This window comes from Myotis daubentonii, chromosome 17, assembly GCF_963259705.1.
Source record: "Myotis daubentonii chromosome 17, mMyoDau2.1, whole genome shotgun sequence".
NCBI lineage: Eukaryota > Metazoa > Chordata > Mammalia > Chiroptera > Vespertilionidae > Myotis > Myotis daubentonii.
This window is the reverse complement of record NC_081856.1, coordinates 46,468,070-46,493,755: the sequence shown is the minus strand read 5'-3', so window position 1 is coordinate 46,493,755 and position 25,686 is coordinate 46,468,070. Positions and strand designations below refer to the sequence as shown.

The 25,686-nt window shown below is 36.7% G+C and overlaps 1 protein-coding gene across 1 annotated transcript; it reads left to right on the top strand.

Moving 5' to 3' along the window:
- The first annotated feature begins 1,789 nt into the window (after window positions 1–1,789).
- CIBAR1 (CBY1 interacting BAR domain containing 1) lies at window positions 1,790–24,383 on the top strand. The gene is made up of 9 exons (XM_059672252.1): window positions 1,790–1,944; window positions 2,379–2,613; window positions 5,247–5,315; window positions 6,303–6,404; window positions 9,491–9,496; window positions 10,528–10,632; window positions 15,625–15,738; window positions 21,169–21,288; window positions 23,374–24,383. The coding sequence occupies exons 1-9, from the start codon at window positions 1,853–1,855 to the stop codon at window positions 23,461–23,463; spliced, it is 933 nt and encodes a 310-aa protein (XP_059528235.1). The 5' UTR covers window positions 1,790–1,852; the 3' UTR covers window positions 23,464–24,383.
- Window positions 24,384–25,686: the final 1,303 nt, after the last annotated feature.

Here is a 25,686-nt window from a genome sequence, read left to right as displayed (position 1 = left end):
TAGCCCCCTCCCAGTCTTGGGATCTCAGCTCAAATGTCACTTTCTCAATGAAGTCCTTTTCCCGACAACACAGTTCAAACCAAACTTTTGTAAAGGGTGTCCCAAAATTCACGCAAGAAGTAATTTTGATAGAAAACACAGATTTATAATTAAAAATTGTTAATTTTTTATTGATTCGTAAAGTATACAGTATAGGGTTCTGTATGGAATAGCACATAGGGTAAATGGCCTCCACGGCTTTGCTGGCACATACGCAAAGCCGTGGTCTTCATTGGTCTTCATTGTCCCTGCTCCTGGGCCATAATTGGTACTTGGTAATGCTTATCAAATTGAAGGGATTGAAATCAAAGGGCAACAGATATTAGAATCTGATTCAATAAACCAAGTAAAATGAGGCTTTTATTTTTTTGCTGCTGTTGTTGTTAACGCTCACGGAAAATTCAAATCGTGCGTGAATTTGGGACACCCTTTATTCAGTACATGCTCTTGGTGCTGTGTACTTTTTCCTAGTTACTTGTGCTATGTTGCTGCAAAAGTGCCCATTAACATGTTGCCTCTGTTGCCTCCGTGAGGCCATCCGAGCTCATCCAGCCACCAGCAGACCTGCCAGCTGACTAAAACGGCCCAGCTGAGCAGACTGACAGAATCCGGAGTTCGCTAAGGGATTGTTGCATGCCACAAGGCTTTGTGTTGGTCTGTTAAGCAGCAAAAGTTGATACAGTAGCACATATCTCGTTTGCAATCTATAATAATAAAAGCATAATATGCTAATTAGACCAGATGTCCTTCTGGGCGACCTTCCAGACGAAGCTGGGGCGGTGAGGGAAGCCCAGGTCCCGGTGCCAGAGGGAAGCCGGTGCCGGCAGCCAGGGGAAAGAAGGCCTGCTCTTGCACAGATTTCGTGCACCGGGCCTCTAGTATTATGTATTTGTTTGATAACTGCCTATTCGTGCAGGAGATTGTGGGTTCTGTAAAAGCAAAGACTCTTCTAATGTTGGATTACTCGCCATGCTCAGGGCCAGGCATAATATCTGGAATACACCAGGCATTCCATAGGTAACTGGATGAATGAGTAGAAGGGGAGAAAACAGGTATTTATTGTAACATGAGAGAATAAAAGTTCTAGAAGAGAGGTAACAAAGGACTCAGGACATACATTTGTCCAAAACAAACTTTTATCAGTACATGGTTCTGAGCAATATAAAATTAAAATTGCAAGTTGTCAGGGGAGATTTCTTGAGAGAGAGAAAGGTTGAAAAGGTGTTACTTGTAAGAGCAGCACAGATGAGGCCAAGAGAGCCCAAAAGACACGGGTGTTTAAAGGTAAGGAAAAGTCTCCAGTTTGTTATTTACCTCAAAGTACTGTCCCGGTTTAAATATCTGTCTCCTGGGGGGAGGGGGGGGGGGTCTTCTTATGATCTTTGAATTATTCTCAGTGTCCAACACAATTTTTTTTCCACAAAATAGGAACTCAATAAATACTTACCTAATAAGTGAAAAGTTAAAGATGTGGTGGAAAGCACTGCTCCTTCCAACGGCAAAGGCTCATTTTCAGAGGGAACACGGAGCATCGGACAGGTTGAGCAAATGTGTGAAGAGTAAATGCCGCAGAAGCAGACGGGCCCCCACAGGCCTTGTTTCGCGTTTCTGGTGGGCTGGCCTGGCATTTTCCTCCTTGGCTCACACTGGCCCACGGCGCGCCGCCCTTCCTTCGGAACCTCACCCCGGGCTCCCGCCGACTCCAGCCTTGGCTTCCGGGACGCGCGCCGCGTTGCCGTGGAAACGCCGGCGGGACGCGGCGGCGCGCGGGGCGGGCTCTCGGGCTCCCGCTGCCGCAGCTCGCGCCCCGCGCATGCCCGGGCCCTTCGGATCCGGTCGTTGGGCCCCGGTCCAGGGTCTAGGTGGTGTGCGAGGCAAGATGCTGAGGCGCAACTTGGAACACCGGTAACCGCCCGAGCCCCCGCTGCCCAGGGGGGTCCCGCCCGCGAAGGCTCGGTGCGGGAAACGGACCCTCTCCCCGTGGGGCCTCCCCGCCGAATTCGAGCCTCGGCCGGCGGCGGGGTCCTGCACGCGGCGCCGTGGGGCCTACCTCCCCCGATCGCGGGAGACCCGGTGGCCGCCGGGCGTCCGGGCTGAGCTGCCCATGCAGCCGCCGCCCGCTGCGATGCGGCGGCGGGAGCCCGGCCCGTTCGTGCGCCCACTCCGGCGGGGCTTTGAGGCCGGGCCCGAAGGGGGACGGGGGACCTAGAAGAGGGGGATCCGCCTCGGAGAAGCTGCAAAACCACCCCGGGAATGTTTGCCTGTCAAATTAACGTGGAGATGAAGCCATCTTGTCCCTATTGAGAATGACTTGCTTTGTGTGTCACCTTTTCCTCTAGGGATGCTCAGACCAGACAACTGCAAAATGCCGTCACCAACGTGGAGAAGCATTTTGGAGAGCTGTGCCAAATATTTGCTGCTTACGTGCGCAAAACTGCCAGGCTGCGAGACAAAGCAGACCTCCTGGTGAATGAAGTGAACGTGTACGCCGCCACAGAGACCCCGAATTTAAAGCAGGGCCTGAAAAACTTTGCTGACGAGTTTGCCAAACTTCAGGATTATCGCCAAGCAGAGGTATGGAGCGCGGGCACAGCGTCATGGTCAGGAATGAGCCCCGAAGTAGGTGGATGAAGGAACCGGGAGCGCTCACCTGATGACAGACCTACCTTGTCCTGTCTGTGCCACTGTGTGAGTCTATTGAAGGGAAGCTTCCTGTTATTTTACCAGTTTCAAACTCAACGTTAGGGTGTCTTGAAATCTAGACTTTCCCCATTTCATGTTCCAACTTTTGGCCAAGGAGGAGGGTCTTAAACATAGTGTCCCTGGGGAAGAAGAGGAGCAGGACTTGTGGCTTGTGGTCAAGTAAGTGTAAAGTATGTCTGGAGATGGACGATGTGGGGATGGCCATGTGAGTGAGTAAACGGGCCAGAGATCTCCGCTGTTCCTTTGCTCAGGGAAGTTGACCCGTGTTCCACTGAGGGGGAGGGAGGGGCACTGCTTCGTATCTTGAATGCAAACCAGTCGTGAGACTTTGTGGTGGTGAAATTGTTTTCCTCCCAAAAGCCCATTTTTCCCTTTAATACCTCACAAGCACTTTCACTTATATTTATTTAGGTTTCAAGACACAGGTTGACTTGTCAGAAGTTGTCCAATTAGAGCTGCATTGTTTCTTTGGCCCTTTTCTCCTTAGTGCTTTTGGTCTTTTTTTCTAAAGCCTAACACAGAAATTTCAATTATAAAACAAAAAATGTAAAAACAAAATGAGTATAATGATTTTTGAACCTATAATTGCTATTCATACAGAAATTTGAGTAGTTACGTTTGGGTGTACTTTTTTGGAGAGCTGTTGAGTTTTGTCATATACTTCTGTAATAAACAAGCAACTCGCACAGTTACACATAACTAACTGGTGACTTACTGTTTCAGAAATAATTTATACTGACAGATCACCCTAAAATCCCTTGTTAACCAGTCATTTCCATGTCCTTTTCTAGGAACCCTTTATGCTATTTGTCAAATAGCAAAGTGAATTGATTCACATTTGTTCTCCTTTTTATTTCCCTTGCTTACCAAATGGTGGAGGTGCTAATGAACAAAAGGTAGGCAACAAAAAGGAGAACAGAAAAAAGCCTTGGCTAACCCTTCCACTGAGTAATCAGTGTATGGATTATTCAAAATGGTATAAACCAGTGGTCGGCAAACTCATTTAGTCAACAGAGCCAAATATCAACAGTACAATGATTGAAATTTCTTTTGAGAGCCAAATTTTTTAAACTTAAACTATGTAGGTAGGTACATTGTTATTACCTTAATTAGGGTACTCCTAAGGCTGAGGAAGAGCCACACTCAAGGGGCCAAAGACCGCATGTGGCTCCCGAGCCGCAGTTTGCCAACCACTGGTATAGAAACTATCCTGAATATTCATGGTTTTGACTTTAGGATTCCTAACACTGAAATGCTCAATGAGAACTTGATTTCCTTTGTTTTTCCTAAAATCTTTTAAAATGAAACATTCTGATACATTTTATTTATAAAAGCTGAAGAAAAATCAATATGAAATGTACTCACTGATTATCTATCTAAACATGTATTATCAGTAAAAGCCCTTTTCCTGCTACAAAAGTAAAATTTGTTCTTAACAGTTAAATACATGTCAGCTGGTATTACCTATCCTGGAAAAGGAAATTTTAATGTCCAGAAGTTATTTTTCTTACGCTATATACTTGCTTTTTTAAAAAATCCATTTCTTTAAAAAACTGTTAGTAAAAGAATTGCCCAATATGTGATAAAAACTATAATGTTTCATAAGTGTTTACTTCTAAATAAAAAAGATCAACCGTACAGTTGACAGCTCAGGAACACCTGAGACCATTTATCTTATTCCCTAAGCTTTGATGATTGATGAATGGCTTCCCAGAAAAAATTGCAGCTAATACAGTGGTCTCTAAGCTTTCTTGATTTTGAGGTTTGTGTTGCTTTAAAAGTTTCCAATATGCTGTATCTTTCAGCTTTGCTTTGCTTTTCTTATCTGGAAGATTAGGCTATTGCATTTTGGAGAATATATATTTAAAATACCCAGCACTGTGCTAAACACTCAAACTGCTAACTGTATTAAATTTGAGATGTCTTGCCGCTGGTGTGGCTCAGTAGTTGAGCCTTGACCTATAAACCAGGAGGTCACAGTTCAATTCCGAGTCAGGGCACATGCTCAGTCCCCAGTCCGGGGGCAGGTAGGAGGTAGCAATCAATGATTCTCTCTCATCATTGATTGATGTTTCTATCTTTCTCTGCCTCTCCCTTCCTCTCTGAAATCAATAAAAAAACATTTTTAAAAAAAATTTTAGATGCCTTAAAACTTACCCAAAAGCTACTTACTATAAGGTACGAAAGCAATACAGAGATGGTATGGCAAGGATGCGCTCCTTGGAAACCTGAGGGATTTTCTTGTCATATCGTGCACCAGGTGATTTTCGGCTTTAATTATTACTATACAGCTTACCAGTTTTTTAATGTGTTTAAGTTTAGATTCTGAGTCTTATCAGTTCTGGTGATTACTGAAAATAAGTTAAACTGTGACATTTTAATTTGAAAATTTTTTTAAATTAGTCTGTATAGTAATTATTTTTAGGATAAACAGCACAGCTTTTATTTCAGAATTGAAATTTTGATCTATGTTTCTTTTCAGTTATGTTTTATAATTTTAATAGGTTGAGAGACTTGAAGCCAAAGTAGTTGAGCCACTGAAAGCTTATGGAACCATTGTAAAATTGAAACGAGTAAGTAAATTCATTCTTTTTCTACTATTACTAGGTATCCTAGCAAAAAGTATAAGATTCCCAATTTGTTCTTTTAATAAAAAGTATAAAGTAGTGTTTAATCATTTTTTATACACTCTGAAGAGCTATTTCTTAGAACTTTGAGAATGAAAAGATGTTTTTAGTGAGCTTACTAAATATACCACTGTAGCAACATAAAGAAATATTTTGTTTATTGTGGATACTTTTAATATTTATAGTCATGAAGACTATATGAGCAGAGATTATTTTACTAAATACATATGAGTTTATACTTTTGTTTTAGAACAGGTAATAAAATGTAGACTAAAAATGGGTATAGTAAAATTGTATTTTTTAATTGAGGTATAGTTGACATAACATTAGTTTCACGTACACAACGTAATGATTTGATAATTGTATATATTGTGAAATAATCACCACAGTAAGTGTAGTTAACATCTGTCACCATAATTACAATTTTTGTGTGTGTGTGAATAGGGTTTTAAGGTCTACTCTCTTAGCAATTTTCAAATATGCAATACAGTGCTATTAACTATAGTCACCATGCTGTACATTACATCCTCAGAGTTCTATTTTTTAAATAAACTTTATCGAGGTATAATTTACATGTAATAAAATTCTCCCGTTTTAAGTCTAAATTGAATTTTGACTAATGTGTATATGTAGCCACTATCAAAATTATATATATGTAAATATATGTGTGTATATATACGTATATGTATCTGTTTACATGGTTATAATTTTGCATTGAAATTATCTGGTCATTGTAATTTTGAGATGATATTAAAGAAATACATATGTGTACATTGTCACATACAGAGGTACACACTAATTCTGCAGCAGTAATTCCTGCGGTAATGATGCCTGGATCAAATAAGACCATTCTCCCATTCTTAAATCAGAGTGTGTGTATTTTATTTCTAAAATCACAGATTATTATTAACAAAAAAAAATGCCTATTTGCAGGATGACCTCAAAGCAACATTAACAGCAAGGAATCGAGAAGCCAAACAGTTAACTCAGTTAGAAAGAACACGCCAGCGAAACCCATCTGACCGACATGTTATTGTATCCTTTGAATTTTGATCTTTAAAAAAACATTTTGTAAGGTATGCAGTACAAAAGTAAATGTATATGGAAATTACGCATTTCTACTTTTAAATGTGCAGAGAATCTAAAAAATAAAACCATAATATGCAAATCGACCCACCGGCCAAACAGCAGAATGACGAAGCCGTAGCTGCGGGGGCCAAGGCTGCGAAAGCCTACTCTTGCACGAATTTCGTGCACCAGGCCTCTAGTTTGAATATAATGGTCGAAAAGAAATACGCATTCATGAATTTCCACAATAAAAATTAGATTACTTTAAAGAGAATACTCTACCTAATTCCCCTTATATTGTTTTTCACAATAGGTAGTCAAAAAATAAAACACTCATAAATGTAGGTGTTTTTATAAAGAGTACAAGATTCTGAGATTATTTTTGAATGATAATGACTAAGTATTAATTATAAAATTAAAGATCTTTGATTATAATTTAGCAATGCCATCTGCCCTGTTTTTAAAAAAGGAAAGGAAAAATCTCTTTTTTTGCCAAATAATACCCTTTATCTTAAAAAACAAAACAAAAACACTGTATGAAACCATAGTTATGACTGCCAGTCAAAATCCTGAGGAGATTTAAAGAGTCTAATTGATGGCCACAGCTGGGCACAAAGTGATCTAGATGGGAGTGTCTACTGTAACAAAGTTCTTCTGTTAGAATGACTGTTTCTTAAACTGGATTGTGCCTTGTTCATGACTAAACAAAAGAATAGAAAATTGCCAGCAACTGGGATAGGTGCAATTGTATAGAAAGTACTAATTTATCCCACTGCCTCTTTTTCCCATTTCTTATGTCTCCTTCCTACCTCCTTAAGGTTTTTACTGCCCAGCTCAGCCAGAAACCACCTGAGGAGTGGCTCTTTGGGGTCACTTGAGGTTCCAGAACACCTCCATTCCTGAGGGGAATCCCTTGAGCAGTGATTTGGGGCTACGCCAATTGCCTGGTCCTCCTTCCTTTGGACCAAAGGTACATATGCCCAACCTTGTAATAAACAAAAATGGGCAGCCACAGGACTGGGACTACCCATTGGCGGCTAGGACAGGAACATCTAGACCAGTGATGGCGAACCTTTTGAGCTCGGCGTGTCAGCATTTTGAAAAACCCTAACTTAACTATGGTGCCATGTCACATATAGAAATTTTTTGATATTTGCAACCATAGTAAAACAAAGATGTATATTTTTGATATTTACTTTTATATATTTAAATGCCATTTAACAAAGAAAAATCAACCAAAAAAATGAGTTCACGTGTCACCTTTGACACGCGTGTCATAGGTTCGCCATCACTGATCTAGACAGTACTTGAGGCTTAAGATCAGCGAACCAGAGATAATAGAGGCTGTGTTTTAAGTAAGTCAGACAAAGAATGCTAGAAAATTTATCACTGACAAATGGGGACTAAGGCAGAGGCCAGGGGATGTCACTAGTTTTTAAGAAGTCGGAGGTCAAAATTTTGTTGTTTGTAGAAGAGTACATAAAGGCAGAAAAAAATGTCACATCTGAAATCCTGAGTGGTTGGCAAGATTGAGTGAGGGACATTAATATTGACACTCTCAACACAGAAATGAATCTATTCCTAAAACACAGATGTTACTGGTTTAGATGCTGTTCTTTAAACACTGCTGTGGAGGAAATAATCTTGTACCATAGATAAAGCAGGTCTGCAGATTCACATGGGGAGAAAAATGCAACAACTGAATAGCTTATTGCTATACGTGAATTGCTATGCTCACTGGGAAAGATCTGTGAATCCAATGGATTTTGACAACCCCAGACAAGAAAATAAAGGACAATCTACATATAAATGCATTTGATGTAAATATATATGTAAATATATTCAATCATAGCATCATAGAATATTAATCAGGATAGGCCCTTAAAATATATCAGACTATTCTAAAGAAGCACATTAAAGTTCAATATTTATATATATAAAAGCCTAAGTGACCGAACTACCGTTTGACCGGTTGCTATGACGTGCACTGACCACCAGGGGACAGATGCTCAAGGCAGTAGCAGCTCCTCCCTGTGCTCGTGCACTGGGCCTGTAGTGTAAAATAAAACAGTGTAGCTCTGGTACAAGAGGGTAAGGTAAAGGAGAATCCTAGGGCTCTGCCTCCTTACTCCCTAAGACCCAGGAGGCTTCTAAACAAGCTGCCTGGATCACAGTTTGAAAAACACCAATCTGACTCACCCCTTTATATGCTGTTCTGCACTCATGAGATATACTGATATTCATAAAGTCATATAGTATTTTAATTAAAACCATTTCCTACTCAAATCAGTATAGATTTTGAAGAATTTTCAACAAAAAGAAGAAACAGATCTATATCCTCTTTGTTAAAAATAGCTGTGTAACTTTGGGCAAGATGTTACGCTGGAATAAAAGGATTTGAGACTTTAAGAAATGAAAAGTAGTTGTTGGGGGGTGGTAGATTAAGATACCGATTCCCAATAGCTTCTGCTTCCCCATTCGTTCCTCCTTTTGCCAAATCTACCTGCCTTTCCCAAATCTAAAATGAAACTATCAATAAGTGGGAAGGGGAAAGACGTGAATCCAAAGAAAGTACTTACAAGTAAAGAATTGCCTAATCACAAATAATACTAAGAAGTTAGTCCGCTTGAAACTCCCATTAGTAAAAGTTTAACATACATCAAATGACTGTAAGAAGTTTTTTCATTCTAATGAATCTTCTGGGGAGCTCTATTTTACTTTTGAATTTCCTGTGATGAAGTTATATTTTTTAAAATCCTGAGCCCAGTAACATAGAGAATTGTTTTTGGTTACTAGTTATGATTAAAGTTAAAAGTTTGTGTATTTTTTAAAAATTTTACACACAACCACATAGGTATAAATGAATATATTTTTAAATGCTTATTATCTTGGAATTGTTTTTAAATTAACCTAATTGTAAGAGTATATAATCAAGAGTTATAATTCATGTATAATTGTAAGAATATATAATTCTTTAAGAGTATATGATTTTAATTTATTGAAAAAAAACTGTTCTCTTTGAAATGTATTTTTTCCTTTATGACAAATTTCAGTCACAGGTGGGTAATAAAGTGGTGTGTCGAGATGGATCCTTAGAGTAAACCATTTTACTTATTTCAATTTATACATTTTCTGGAAAAAGAAAGCAAGGGCTAAATGTCAATATTATGTGTCAAAAATGGTGGCAGACGCAAATTTTCCCCATGGATTAACTACTAAATGATTATATGTGACACTTTTGAGCAATTATATTACTAGCACAGGAAATAAAACTTTATTAAAAAGAACTGAATAAGAAAATTGGTCTGTCTTTTAAAATATCTGTTACTGTTTAACAAAAACCTCTTAAATATTTTTGGTTAATTGTTGTCTTTGGAAGAGATGCTTTTTTAAAAGAAATACATGATAAGATTGGAAATGTTCTGCGCTTTACAGAACTGCAGCCACAGCTATATATTGCTATTGAGCTCTTGAAATGTGACTAGAGTAATTGAGAAACCAGATTTTAAATTTTCATTTAATTTTAATCAATTTAAGTGTAAAGAGTCACATGTGGCTAGTGCCACCATTGATTGTACAACACAGATCTAGATAGTATGAGTACTTATTAGAGTATATGAAGTAAAGCATTAGACTTGTCATCTAATTTATTAGTTACTGGTGTATATATAGTATTTCATGTAATAAGCATTAACTAATAGTAACAGTGTAATATTGTCAGCTTATAAGAATATATAAATAGAAACCCAATATAGTATATATTTTACTCCACCCGATTAGAAGATCACAGAATTAGAAATATAGTAAATCATCCCAGGTGATATAGGAGGGAAAACGATTTAGTAGAAAGAGAGTTTTGGTTTCTTTTGTTTAAGATCATGAATCATGTAACTTCATAGATTTAACTTTATTCTGCATGTGCTTTTTATGTAGATCATTTTATTTTATGTAGCAAAAAATATTATCATACATTTACACTGTTAGGCCAAAAAGCCAATACTGCAATGTTAGTATTTACAAATTAACTCAAATTAATGGATTCTGACTTGATTTTTTTTTTCATATCTTTTGTTGGGCAATATTTTTGTAGGCAGAAACCGAATTGCAGAGAGCTACAATGGATGCAACTCGAACAACTCGTCAGCTGGAGGAAACTATTGACAATTTTGAAAAGCAGAAAATAAAGGATATAAAGGTAATAAAGTAACTGTTAAGGTTCAAAACATGTTTTCTAACTTATGTTTTATTTAAATTTATGAAAAACTTAAATTACTGATTTATTTTTGAATTACAGTTGCCATTCAGTGGTATTTTATATTAGTTTTGGGTATACAGCATAGTGATTAGACATTTATATAACTTATAAAGTGATTCCCCCCCATAAGTCTTGCAACCCGTCAGATACCATGTATAGTTATTACAGTATTATTGACTACATTCCCTAAGCTGTACTTTAAATCCCCATGACTATTTTGTAACTGCCAATTTGTACTTCTTAAAACCTCCACTTTTTTACCCAGTCCTCACCTTGTGGGATTGCAAACTGGTGCGGCCACTATGGAAAACATGATAGTGGTTCTTTAAAAAATTAAAAATAAAACTACCTTATGACCCAGCAATTCTACTTTTGGGTATTTATCTGAAGAGATCCAAAACACTAATTCAAAATGATATATGCACCCCTATGTTCACTGCAGCATTATTTACAATAGCCAAGTATAGAAGCAGCTTAAGTGTCCATTGATAGATGAATGGATAAAGAGGTGGAAAATATATACAATGCAATAATACAATCCATAAAAAAGAATGAAGTCTTGCCATTTGTGACAACTTGGATAGATCTAGAAGGTATTATGCTAAGTGAAATAAGACAGCAAAAAATCAAATATCATGATTACACTTATATGTGGAATGTAAAAAACAAAATAAACAAAACAGTAACAGACTTAGAGAATAACTTACTCTGATTTTTTTAGCCGAGTCTGTGTGAAAAAAGATACTTAAGAAATCTTATATCAGATGTTACTTTCTTATGGAAAAAAAAATGGTATAAAGGGGCTACACATCCAACCAGAGACCAGATATTCAATTTTTTATGTTTCAGGCACTGTTCCAGGCACTTTATATAAATTATCTTTTAATCCTTACAGCAACCCCATGAGAATGAGGTGGCATTATCCATATTTTATAAAAAAATTAGAAGTATAAAGTAACTTATCCAGAGTATAGACAAAATTTGAACTATAAATCAATTACGTATTTTAAAAATCTGTGCTTCCCATTATAATAAAAATACACTATTATTAAAGTCTTTATAGCATAAAGCTTTCTAATTACTACACATTTTCAAATAAATAAATAGGGCAAGGATAACCAACCATGTAAACTTGCATCCATCATGATAAGGTGTCACAAGAATTGCCTTATTTTATTGTAACACATCAGTCAGTTTGAAACTTTGAGGATCATAGAGTCCAGGCATCTTGGAAAGATTTGAGGATTGCTTATTGACCATATTATGTCCTTTAATACAAGTCATTTGATTTACTGTGGATTTTCCTGGAACAAGTATTTTTGTCATTTTACAACTATTAACAAAGAAACATCCTGCTCTCAAAAAGTTATGTTCTTATCAATAAGCATTTTTTGCCACTTAATTATATCATTCTTCTCTACAATCTGTGAAACAAAATCCATTTGCACCTTTAATTTCTTTAATTCCCTGCCAGTGTCAAAAGATTTCAGAATTTCAGTTTCACTGATAGCCAGGTTCTGAGGTCTCGGTTTGGTCCTAAGGACCAAAAATCTTTATTAAGCCTCAATTCAGTCTTCGTTCTGCTGTGTAATGGTAGATTGCTACGCATGACAAGCATCTCAGGAAGCTGCCCTGAGACAAATGTCTTTCCTGAGATGGGAGAGCAGGAGCAGGATAGTGTATTTTGGCTTTAACCTAAAAAGTGAGAACGGAGACTTGTGAGGTGTGCCTGATTCCGCTGCCACTTACCGGCTTCCTCGGTGATGGGAATCTAATTCCTTTCTCTCACCAGTGCTCCTCGGGCCTGCAGACTTTTCCTTCACACATGGCCATCTGTGTCTCTGATCTTTGGGCTCACTTGAGTGTTCCACCTGCATGCTGATGACCTCTGCAGGTGTTTTTAATTCCCTGAGCACCACCAATCATAAACAAGGCAAGAGTGAGTGCATTATTCCAACTGCAATTTCTAATACCTGGGATTTCCTAAAGAAATAGGACATGGAGCAAGGGACTGCACAGTGAGGGTGCACAGGGAAGAAAAGGGCTTCCAAATTTTTCTTTGCCTGCTGTATCATGCCCCTGGAAGAGGGAAGGCTGGTGGTCACACACTCAAAAAAGGACATGAAGAAACCCCTTTTTAAAAAGTTCATACACCATGCAATTCACCCATTTATAGTGTTTTATGTTTTCAGTTCTGTGCAACCATCACCACTCAATGTTAGACCATTTTCACATTTTCATCATCTTTGAAGTGAAATCTAGTACCCTTTAGCTCCTACCGCCCTGCTCCCCCCATAGTCCTATCTCAGTCCTAAACAACCACCTCTACTCTTATGTCTCTGAATTTGGCGATTCTGGACATTTCATATGAATGGAATCCTAAAATATATGATTTTTGTAACTGGTTTCCTTCACTTAGTATAATGCTTTCAAGGTTCATCCATATTTGTAGCATGTGTCGGTACTTCATTCCTTTTTACAGCTGAATATTCCATTGTATGGATATTGCCACACTTTACTTATCCACTCCTCTGGTATGGACACCTCGGTTGTTCATACCTTTTGGCTATTATGGTTATAAGTCATCCTAGTGAGTGTGAAATAGTATTTCACTGTGGTTTCGATTTACATTTCCCTGCTGATGTTTATTAGCCATTTAGTTTATCTTCCTTGAAGAAATGTCTATTCAAATTCCTCACCCATATTTTAATTGGGTTGTCTTTATATTCTTATATAATAAAAGGGTAATATGCAAATTGGTCACTATGATGCGCACTGACCACCAGGGGGCAGATGCTCAATGCAGAAGCTGCCTCCCGCCCACAGGGGACCAACCTCTCAGTTCCTTCCCCCTGGCCGGCAGGTTCCAATTGCCCAATGGCAAATGGGGAGCCAGGGGTGGGGAGTGGCAGGGGGGCAGGGATGGCTGCCAGGGAAGATGGCCCTGATCGCAGGCTAGTCCTAGGGATCATACCCATGAACGAATTTTGTGCTCCAGGCCTCTAGTATTGAGTTATAAGAGTACTCTGTATAATCTGATACAAGTCCCTTATCAGATGTTTCAGATGTATGATTTGCATTATTTTCTCCCATTCTGTGGCTTCTTTTCACTATCTTAATGGTGTTCCTTAAAGCATAATTTATTTTTAATTAGTCTGTTTCATTGCAATAGGATTTATATGCTAGTGCTTTAACTTAATGTGAGTTGAGAGTAGTATCTCTAAACAGAATTCTACAAGCAAAAGTTAACTGAGAACAGACTTCTCGGAGTGTTTTGAGTTTTACATACATTTGACAGTCCAATGTTTGTTTTTCTTTTGTTGCTCATGCTTTTAGTGTCATACCTAAGAATCCATTGCCAGATCTGAGATCATGAAGATTTATCCCTGTTTTCCTAACCGTTTTTAGTTTTTATTATTTCATATCTTTGATCCATTTTTGTATATGGCATGAGCTAAGGGTTAAAACTTCATTTTCTTGTATGTAACTGTCCGGTTGTCCTGATACCATTTGTTGAAGAGACGATTCTTCCTCCAGTGAATAGTTTTGGCACCCTTGTTGATCTTTTAAATATTTAAATCAGTTGATACGGTTTTGTTTCTGGACTCTTGTTCTCTTTCTTTGATCTATAGGTCTATCCTTATGCCAATACCATACTATCTTGATTAATTAGCATTACTTTGTGTTAAGTTTTAAAATCAGGGTATGTGAGTTCTTCCTCTTTGGTATTTTTTTAAATATATTTTATTGATTTTTTTTACAGAGAGGAAGGGAGAGGGATGGAGTTAGAAACATCAGTGAGAAAGAAACATCGATCAGCTGCCTCCTGCACACCCCACAACCAAGGTACATGCTCTTGACTGGAATCAAACCTGGGACCCTTCAGTCCATAGGCCAACGCTCTATCCACTGAGCCAAACCAGTAAGGGCCCGCTTTGGTATTTTTAAAGATAGTTTTGCCTACTCTGGACCTGTTGCAATTCAGTATGAATTTTAGAATCAGTTTGTCAGTTTCTATAGGAAGTCAGCTGGGATCTGATAGGGATTGCATCAAATCTGTAGATCAGTTGGGGGAATACTACCATTTTAATCCATGAACATGAGATGTTTTCCAATTATGTGAATTTTCCTTAATTTAACAATGTTTGTAGTTTTCTCTGCCTATGGGTTATCTCACCTGTTTAGGTCAACATGTACATCTTCACTCTCTTTGCTTATAATATTCCTTGTCATAAGTTGTCAACATGTTCATAGAGATTACCTGCACAGTTTATTTGTAAAGGAAATATTGTTTCCAGCAAGAACAACTAGTACAGTGAGCAAGAACTATATAACTTCTGAAGACTCAGATTCAAACCTCAACATTCCAATTGAGCAACACTGGGCAAGTCATATATTTCTAAGCTAAAAAGCTTTATGCAAATGTATAATTATTATCAGTAGTAGAAATATCATTATTACCACGTAATTCCTTTGTTGTTAGAGAATGTAAATAACATATAGTAAAAAAAATATGGTGGGATGTAATTCCTGTCCAAAAAACATTCTCTTGTGTAAACATCAGTTGTAGTTGCTAAAATACCAGCTTCAGAACTGAGCTGCTGTACCTAATAATTATAGGCATGTGGCAACAGTACATAATGGCATACATTTAACTCAGAATATTTTTTATTACACATGTCAATTATAAGGCATAAGTAGAACTGACTAAAAAAATAAAAGGTAAGTAAATGGTAAGGTAGGAAATATTTTGCATAATTTGAAGGTTTTGCTGCAAAAGGTCTTGTAACTGTTTTTCTTTAACCTGTAGTAAAAAAAAAGATACCTCTGTATTCCATAAAATGGCAAGACTATCTAGAAAGGAAAAATTTCAGAACATTCACAATGCAATTCTTATGATTGTTTAAATTCAAATCTTTGTGTTTTTTTTAGACTATATTTTCAGAATTTATCACTATTGAAATGCTGTTTCATGGAAAAGCTTTGGAGGTCTACACTGCTGCCTACCAAAATATACAAAAGATTGATGAAGAAGAAGATTTAGAGGTAGGATTTTGTCTATTAAGCTTAGTACTTCTATTATTATCGACATTTTTTAAAAAGAGCATTAGTTTATTTGGGTAAAAACATCTTAAATCAGAATTCTACAATGGTTAATGTGTTAATTTTGTTATTGTACTGAATACATAGCAGTTCCAAATAGCTGAACTCGTATGATTTTTCTCTTTATTTTTGATTTTTCAAATTAACCACAGTGAAGTTCTAAGAGACAACTTATTAATACCAGTAAAATATAACCTAAATAAAGCCATTACATGAAATAATGCATCATTTTAATATGGTAACGTAAGTCAGTTAAGTGTGCTAAAAGCACTCATTATAACTAACATCTGAGTGTTTACACCACGCACAGTACCCAACGCTTTACGTGCATTTTCTCATTCACTCCTTAATCCTGTGAGGTAGGGCTGTTGTTCTCATTTTAGAGCTACAGAAACAGGTTTCAGAGGCTTTAAATAACTTGTCTGTGGCCACTTAGCTAGTAAACAGCAGAATCAGGATGCTAACCAGTTTTCTAGGACTTCATCAGTAAGCCATGAAATAAACATAGATATATATAATAAATATAGCTTCCTTTGTACCAATAGTTAAATGCAAATAAATCTGATTGGCCAACTAACGTTAGAGCAGTTAAATATCAAAGCCTGGCTACAATAAGCATATCTGAAGAATTTATGTATGTCCTAACCTCTTACCTTACAAGGGGGGTGGGAGGGGAGGCACAAAAGTATTTTTGCTAAAATAGATAAAATATTTGAGACATACTTTGTACATATTATATCTACAGTAGAAGTGAAAAAGGCCATGCATTCTCGAGATATAACTAGAATTCTATATTAAGTGGTGAAATTTGGGAGGGTCTGCCATTTGACAATTTTGAAGATTCCCCCAATTTCTTTTTTACTAACTTAAACTTTTACAGGCTTTATACTACTCCACTGGTTCCAGGAAATTTAATAGAGTAAAGCCAGAGTATATGAAAAATGTACATGGGGTTTAGTTCGTGTAGTTTTCCAATGCCAAAATCTGTTTTGTTATACATGACCATATTTATATTTACTGTTTGTCAACAGATGGCTTCCTAAGTGTCCATTTCTTCCAAATACTAAAGCTCTTTCTTAATTTTCACTTCATGTCCTATGTTTTTAAAACTAGGTTATCAAGCTTTTACCTGTCATTTGTGGAATAAAATAGCAAGTGTTTACTTTGGACCAGCTACTGATCTATGCACTTTATTTTAATCCTTACATCAACTTTGATAAACTTTGTCCTTTCTATGGATGAGAAAACCAAGGCACAGTGAGGTTAAGAAACTTCCCAGAGGTTCCCATAGCTAGGATCCAAATCCAGTACCCTCATAATAGACACTTCTTATCCTCTCTACATTATAATGCCAGAAGCATGGTTCTTCCTGAGTGACATGAACCATTTCCTGCAGGAACAATTAGAAAGTGGGAAATTAGAAAGTAGGAAAGTGATATTAAAATGCTGCATTGAGTAGCAGGTTCAGAATTGATCCCCCACTCTTCCTGTAAGACTGGAGCCCCCTTTACAAATATTTTCATTCTCCTTTTTCCAATACCCTTAACATGCCATTTAACTGGCACTAAAGTTCTTTAAAGACCTTTGGACCCCAGGATTTTCCTCATTCCAGAGGTCCTAAGATACATTTTTGTCCCACCACTTCCTTTACAACGTCTCTTACCACTGTTTTTAATCAACTAGATTGGTAGCTTGTGGGAGGAAGAGAATCATAAAAAAACTAAAGTTCTCAGAGCTGTGTGGTAGATGCATCATGGTAGGTGCATTTTTTAATATCATTTTCCCACTTTCTAATGGGAAAATGTTGAGCAAGTTAATTTTTCCACACTTCAGCATCCTCATCTCTAAAACAGATTCTTAGGGCACTTACCTCATAAAATGCTTATTCAACAGCTGTTTACTGAGCACCTATTATAAGCCAGGCTCCATTCTAATTGCTGAGGATTTAGCCTTGTAAGTTGGAAATGGTCTGACTAGAAACTTAAAAATCTACCATGGAGTTCAGACAATAAAAAAAATATACTGTGTAACTAAATTTTATAATGTGGTCAGTCTCATAGAGAAAATATAGTGTGCTGTGAGTGAAATGTGATGGAGGATTCTAAACAGTCTGAAGCATCAAAAGAATGATTTAATTAGAAGCTTGAGGATGAGTAGAATGACTGGCAACAACTTCTAGGCACAGGGAGGATATACAAAGGTTCTGAGGCATGATGAATTATAGATATAAACTATTACTATTATGCCATACAGAAATTGTGGAGAAGAGGGGACAGTAGCCTGGGAGAGTTATAGGACCAGGGGAAGTAAAATTGTATCAAACGGATACTGAGAAGAGGAAGTATCCTTTAAATGCAAGGTTTCTTGGAAACAAGTAGAGAAAATATGCAGAGAGGAACAGAGAAATTACTTGATTTTCTTAGGTAGTCCATGCTTTATGAGAACCACCACGACTTATTCTGGCAGCACCTAATTTTTCGCAGTTAGGCATCTATCTATATCAAACCATCTTGCCTTATTTGTACTTCACATAAAAAGTACTGACAGGCCCATTTTCTCTGTGCAGTCACTTCAGAGCATATTCAGATCTTGAGACTCATTCCAAGAAGAGTTCTTGGACCATATTGGAAAATGCATTATTGCCAGTAAATCTGTAGTTTTTCAGTAAGATTAATATTTAACCGGCTTAAAATTTTATCCCAGGGGTTTATATTGTCTTCTACTTCCTACATTGTACTTCATTTCACTAGAAAAGTTTAAAAAATAATGTTCTAACAAAAATATATCCCTTCCAAATATTAGTTGATAAGTCATCCAGTTTTTATATCACACCGGGATGCCAATGTTCCATGTCTGGCACCAAAATACAATTGGGTCCTTGGTAACCTGCTAAATAACCTAATTAGCATGCCTGAATTTCCCTAAAACACAAGTCTTGCCTCTTAAGTTTCATTCCTTGATTCCTTTTGTGTTCTGTATTTCTGGTTAAAGAAATGAATAGATATCCTCTAGTTGTGTTCTCCTTTTCCCAAAAAAGTTCAGAATTAAGTTTATGTTAACATCATTAATTTACCAGGTCGCTGTCTTCCGCTAGGAAAATTCGCAGATAAAACAGGGCTCCTTCAGGGGTGGGAACCCTTTTTTCTGCCAAGGGCCAGTTGGATATTGATAACATCATTCACAGGCCATTTAAAATTATCAACTCAAAAACTAGCCTGCTATATTTGGTCAGGCATTTCATTAACTCACCCCTAATGCCTTGGCAGGACCAGACCAAATGATCTCGAGGGCCTTATATAGCCCGTAGACCAGACGGTCCCCACCCCTGCTTTAGAGGAACTTAAAACTAGTTGTGGAGACATACATAATTACAAAACGGTGTGATGAAAGCTGTACTGAGTATATGAACAGTGGGAGCTACTGGCTAGAGAATAGGGGAAAGCAGAGATGGAATTTGACTTGGCTTTAGAAAGATGAGTACGTTTTCTGGAATTCCAGGATGAGAAATCAGCATTGCAAAGTCAGAGTACAGCATGTTCTGCATGCAGGTATATAGGCTAGCGTGAAGAGTGATGGGTAGGTTTGGGTGATCTGAAGCCTTGGATGTCACCTAAGACATTTGGACTCTGGGTAGTCAGGAGCCACAAAATTTTTTTATATAAGAATCATATTTTGGTCTTTAATAAGATAATTCTAAGTAAACCATAAAGAAAAATGTATAGTTAAAAATTAAAACAGAAATAGCTCAGGTGACAAATTTAGGTAGAATGATGCCCACCTTCTAGCTCAGTCTACTAAATTTGTGGTACTGTCTTTCATTATAAAGATAAATCTAGAGATATACTGTCCAGTAGATTAGGCATGTGTGGCTATTTAAGCTTAAATTAAAATTAAAGGCTCAGAGCCACATGCAGCCTTTTTGGACATTCTGAAACAGTAAGTATTTCCATCATTGCAGGAAGTTCTAGTCGACAGTGCTGGTCTAGGAGAACAGAAGGCATTGGGTGTACAGATACAACTGTCAGAAGAGAGTCCATAGAGAATGGTGGAAGGGGAGCCATTAAACACTGCAAATAAGATCTTTCAGAGAAAGGTGTCAAAAAAGGAAAAGTCGCCCTGACTAGATTGGCTCAGTGGATAGAGCATCAGCCTGCAGACTGAAGGGTCCTGGGTTCGATTCCGGTCAAGGGCACATGCCTGGGTTGCAGGCTCAATCCCCAGTTGGGGGCGTGCAGGAGGCAGCCAAGCAATGATTCTCTCTCATTGTTGATGTTTCTCTCTCTCCCTCTCCCTTCCTCTCTGAGGTCAATAAAAATATATTTCAAAAAAAGGGGAAAATGGCCTAAGGGAAACTCTTTAAAAATATTTACAGTGTGAGATGTGAAGGAATAGGGTAGCTGGCACATGAAGGGTGTAGCAATGGCACATGCATGGAAGGTAAGTTTCAGTACAAGGTCAAAAAGATAACTAGTGATTTTGTTGGCAAGAGCAATTTCAGCGGAAGGTGAAAGCTTAATTGTAGTTTATTGACAAAAGAATGGAGAAGTAGAATATTTGAGAAGTTTCTTAAGGAGTAAAGTTATATCTTGAAGTGACTTAAAGCAGGAGACGGGAGAAGATTGATCTTGAACTTGTTTGCTGGGGAGACAATCTGTGGAGAAATAAAGCTTTTTGTTGGTTTGGTTTGAAATTTTGGACAAAGGAAAAATGTACCTTTGAAAGAATCAGAATATTTACTTTTAAAAAAAGATGGGGTGAAGTTAAGGAAGAAGGGAGGGAAGTTGAAGAAATACACATCTGATAACCTTACCCATCAGTCTGCATGTTAGAGAAACGGGGGAAGAGAAAAGATACCGGTAAAAGGAGGCTTAATGAAGTGGTAAGATTTGGAACCACAGAAGTTAAGGAAATTATGGAAGTTAAGGAAAAAGGACTGAAAGTAATGGCAATCCAGATCCTAGTGAGACGAATCCATAAATTATAGTGGTTCCAGTTTACTCTGATGTGCTGTACTACAGTGAAGTTAAATTGATGAGTTGAGTTGAGGACCAGCAGAACAGAGAGAATCAAAGGGGGGACTTGCAGCCTTCCTATTGGATTGCATATTCTTTGAGGGTAGGAACTTGCACATTTTCCCAGGAAAATCACTCGATTGTTTCAGGGCTAATCATCACATATGGTTCAAATAAATTTTTTTAGCCTTCATCTTTACAACTTAAAATATTTTTGGTATTTTTGTTTTAAATGTACAATAAGTAATAGAAATTTTGTACCAGGGAATTGGGGTGGGTGCTTTTAAAAAATAACATGTAAGAAGAATTTAACATGGCTTTCTAGATTTCCGTTGTTTAATATCTCCTTTCATTGCAACAGGTTTTCCGAAATTCTCTGTATCCACCAGATTATTCATCTCGTTTAGATATTGTAAGAGCAAATTCTAAGTCACCACTTCAGAGATCACTGTCAACTAAGTGTGTATCTGGAACAGGACAGGTAAGCTAGAAACCATAATTTAAGAAGAATTTGAGCCGCTACCTTTGGGATTGTTCAGTACTAAAAATACTTCCCTTAAGTCATATGACCTCCTATAACTACCCTTTCTTGTCTCTTAGGTAAAATGATGTCAGATTGCACTAAGTGCAGCTCTGTTATTTCTTATATTATTGTGTATATTATAACACATAATATTCTCTAAAGCAGAACACTTCAGAGCAAAGGTGGAAAGGACAGGAGAATGCTAATCTGAATTTGTTCTCTGGTATAGTAAGAAGAGCAAATTCTGAAGTCAAACTGCTTAAGGTTTAAGCCCCACTGTCACCATTAGTAATTATACTTAAAAAGGGCTTTTCCTGAACATTATTATAGATCCAGCACAGATCTTTAGAGAGCCAGTTTTCCCATTTCTTCCATATCCAGAAAGTCTAAATTACCTGGTATATAGAGCATGAAGAGGTCAACCACCTTTCTCTCTAAAGGACCACAGAAAATAATAATAGATTTTGTGGGCTACATGGTCTATGTTCCTCTATCCCAACTAAGAGCAGCCATAAACAATACATTTTAAAAAATCAAGCCCTAACTGCTTTTGCTCAGTGGATAGAGCGTCGGCCTGCGGACTAAAGGGTCCCAGGTTCGATTCCGGTCAAGGGCATGTACCTTGGTTGCGGGCGCATCCCCAGTGGGGAGTGTGCAGAAGGCAGCTGATCGATGTTTCTCTCTCATCGATGTTTCTAACTCTGTATCCCTCTCCCTTCCTCTCTGAAAAAAATCAATAAAATATGTATTTTTTTAAAAAAATCAAAATGGTCCTGACCAGTTTTGCTCAGTGGGTAGAGCATTAGCCTGCAGACTGAAGGGTTCCAGGTTCAATTCCACTCAAGGGCACCTCATTGATGGTTCTCTCTCTCCCTTCCTCTGAAATCAATAAAAATATTTTTTAAAATAATTTGAAAAATAAAAATGGCTGTGCTGTAATAAAACTTTATTTTTTAAAGAACAGGCAAACTGGGCCATAGCTTGCCCATTCCTAATTGAGAGAGCTGTGTTTTCATATCTGCCTTCAGAATTTAAAATTGAGCAAAATATTTTCAAAATACAACTTTTTACCTTTTTTAGGTAAATTCGACCCAGTACTTTTGTTTTCATCTGACTCTCCTCTAAGCATTTGCTTACTACTTTATATTCATGCATCTCTCCCCTTAAACAACTTACATTTTTATGATTCCAGCATTAAGTGCTATAAACAAACTAAATAAATTTAGTATTACAGTACATATAAAGTTTTGTGTGACGTACAGTTAATGATGCTACCCAAGTTAGCTAACATCTGTGTAGCACTTTAGATATCCCAGGGTTTCTCAACCTTAACACTATACAGACTTGGGGCCAGACAGCTTGGTGGTGGAGGGGGTAGTAGTGGCCTGTGCTTGTAAAGATGTTGAGCAGCATCACTAGTCATTACTAACAAGAGACTAGTAACACACACACACCCAGTTCTGACAGTTAACAGTGTCACCAGACATTGCCAAATGTCCCCTAGGAGGTAGAATCACTCTCAGAAAGGTTTGAAACAAGATGACCCAAGTGATAATAGTAAGGACTTGATGCTAAGTGATGAATTCTGTTTATCAACTCATTCCATTTAAAACACACTATTTTTAAAGTTTAATATTTCAGTTGCCTTGTTGAAATATCCTTGTTTTTGCTATCCCTTTGATCATTCTCATTCAAATACCTGTTTTGAAACCAAGAATTGTTTAACCTAAACTTATTTTGACATTCATAATATACTGAGACTATACTTTTTTCTGAAAGTATTTTATGTTATTGAAGTACTGGTATCCTACTGGAATGATTAATTTCACATTTTTATTCAAAAAATAACAAGCAAAAAATCTTCTGACTGTTCTTTACCTTAAAATACAGTAATTCATAGGGAATTTTCATTACTAAAAATTATTACTTACATTTTTCTGAAATACTTGTCCTATGTACCATTCTCTGTAAGGGCACATTTAAGATACCAAGCATGTAAAAATATTTTTAAGTTAGAATTCTTTAAAATGTGCTTTTTAACAGGTACCCACTTGTCGACTAAGAAAGGATCAACAAGCAGACGATGATGAGGAAGAGGATGAAGACATAGATGTAACAGAAGAAGAAAATTAATTTTCTTAAACTTCACATTTCCATTTTTATCGTAAATGCCTTGGAATCCAGAATTACTAAATTGTAAAACTTTATACTGGCTTGATACAATCAAACTTCAAAATGAAATCCTTCTAGTAATGTAAAATAAATTTATGTTGACAAAAAATGGAGGCTTTAAAAAACATTACACACCAGTCATTTCAACATCCTGTCAAGTGGTATGTGAACATTTTGTATAGGTTCCGTTTTTTTTTTTTTAAGAGTATGTATTTTAAAAGTATTTCATATTAATGCACTATATATACCTAGTTGAGGTTGCAATAGTAAATAGGTGACAAAAAAGAAAAACAATTCCACTGGCTTCTCTTAGGTTAAGACACAAATTCCATTCCATTAAGCTTTAATCAAAAAGACATCTTTTTTTCACTTTTACTAAAACCTGAAATTCCTTCATTTAATACATAAATTTACTTTTCAACAAGAGTATAGTCACTCTTGATTAAAAGTAATGGAAGTCTAGGGTATCAGTGTTTTACAACTATACACACAGTATATATTTCAGCTTTATAAAGTAAGCCACATTCAGCCTGATTCTGGTTTTAAAGCAAAACTATCATACTAAAGTTGTGGTACTACAACTTCTAGGAACCTGTAATTTGGTGAAATGTTGCCTATGAAAGCATCATGGAAAACCATAAGTCATTAAACATTCTATGAAAAATGCTACCAAATTACCATCTAATAAAATTGTTTTAAAATTTCACTTATTCCTGAAAAATTAAAACAGTTTAATCAGAGCCTTTCAGTATGATGCTGCTTTTGTTTCTTTGGATAGGACATTGTACTTTATTTCATGGGTCCCAGTCCGACATATAAAAACTATGAAATTTATAGTCATTTGGGAAAACTACAGAAAAATAAAGACTTTCTAGAAAGCTTTTTTGACTGTTATTCATGGTTCTGTTCTTAACAAAGCACTGCTTCCTGAGAATAGTCCTATGTGGTAAAGTTATTTAAGAACTTTAAAATATTCAACACATTTTAAAATCCTAAATTGATATTAAGAAATTGAGGATATTATTGCATTTTTATGTCCCAGTATTTAATCTTGGTGTTGCACTTGAGGAAAAAAACAGTGTTGTAGTATTTATCTTGCTGCTTACAATAGCAAATCACTTTCTCTTGAGCATCGGTTGCCCTTTCTGTAAAGTCAAAACTGTCTGATATATAAAGCAATTAGCAAATGATTCTGATATAAAATGTATGCTTTGCTTACCTCAAAGAAATATTCTGAGGACAAAAGGATACTATAGATGATAATACCTTTCATCAATGTAAAATTAAGTTTCTTTTAGACCAAATAGAGATTGGCAAACTTTTTCTTTAAAGGCTAGATGGTAAATATTTTTTTATATTCGTGGGCCGAGAGACAAAAATCAACCATTTAAAATGTAACAATCTTTAAAAATGTTAAAACTTCTTTTAGCCTTCTTGTAAAAAAGAAACAACCACCTCAACCAGTTACATAGCCTACTTCTTATCTCCAAAACAGGTTTTAGGTTCTTAGGTTATTGGGATTAAATGATATAGTTAACTCATATATAACTACAGATCATACATATATATTACCTAATGCAGCTCAATAAATGATAGCTAACATTTAATACAAATATGGAGGTGACAGAGTCACTCCTTAATAGATGATATATGGACTAAGAACCACTGCTCTTGACCATGTTCTCAGTAATTGATAAAAGTAGACTCCTAAAAAGATTACCCAACTACTGGTTATGGGATTGGTTACTTCCTATATATAACTGATATTTTTCACATTAAGAGAAAGTAAACAAAACTGGCTATGAGATGATAATTACTGAAGCTGGATTATGGGGATATGAGGATTTAGCATATTATTCTTTTATGTGTTTGAAATTTGGTGGTTTGCTGGTAAGCTGGCTCTCTAGAATAGAAAGCACCCCGATTTGTTTCATTTGCCAATTTCCATGTTGTAAAACTCCATGGCTAATTTCATTCATTAACATATCACTGGAGGCAGAGCTGGGAAAAGATGGGAAAAAATGGCTCCCAACCAATAGAAGACAGCTTTGCATAATAAACTTTTTAAAAAAAAATTTAAATATATTAAACTGATAGATTATGGAATAAAATTATTCATATCAATTCATTAATCTTACATTTATAATCTAAATACAAAGCTTATGTTTACATCTCGCCAGGTGA

Bases quoted from the DNA above. Each gene is read 5' to 3' on its own strand.
- CIBAR1 (XM_059672252.1), top strand. From the start codon at position 1,853: ATGCCCGGGCCCTTCGGATCCGGTCGTTGGGCCCCGGTCCAGGGTCTA. The intron at 1,945-2,378 runs GTAACCGCCCGA...CTTTTCCTCTAG, and splicing joins AGGCGCAACTTGGAACACCG to GGATGCTCAGACCAGACAAC. The intron at 21,289-23,373 runs GTAAGCTAGAAA...GCTTTTTAACAG, and splicing joins GTGTATCTGGAACAGGACAG to GTACCCACTTGTCGACTAAG.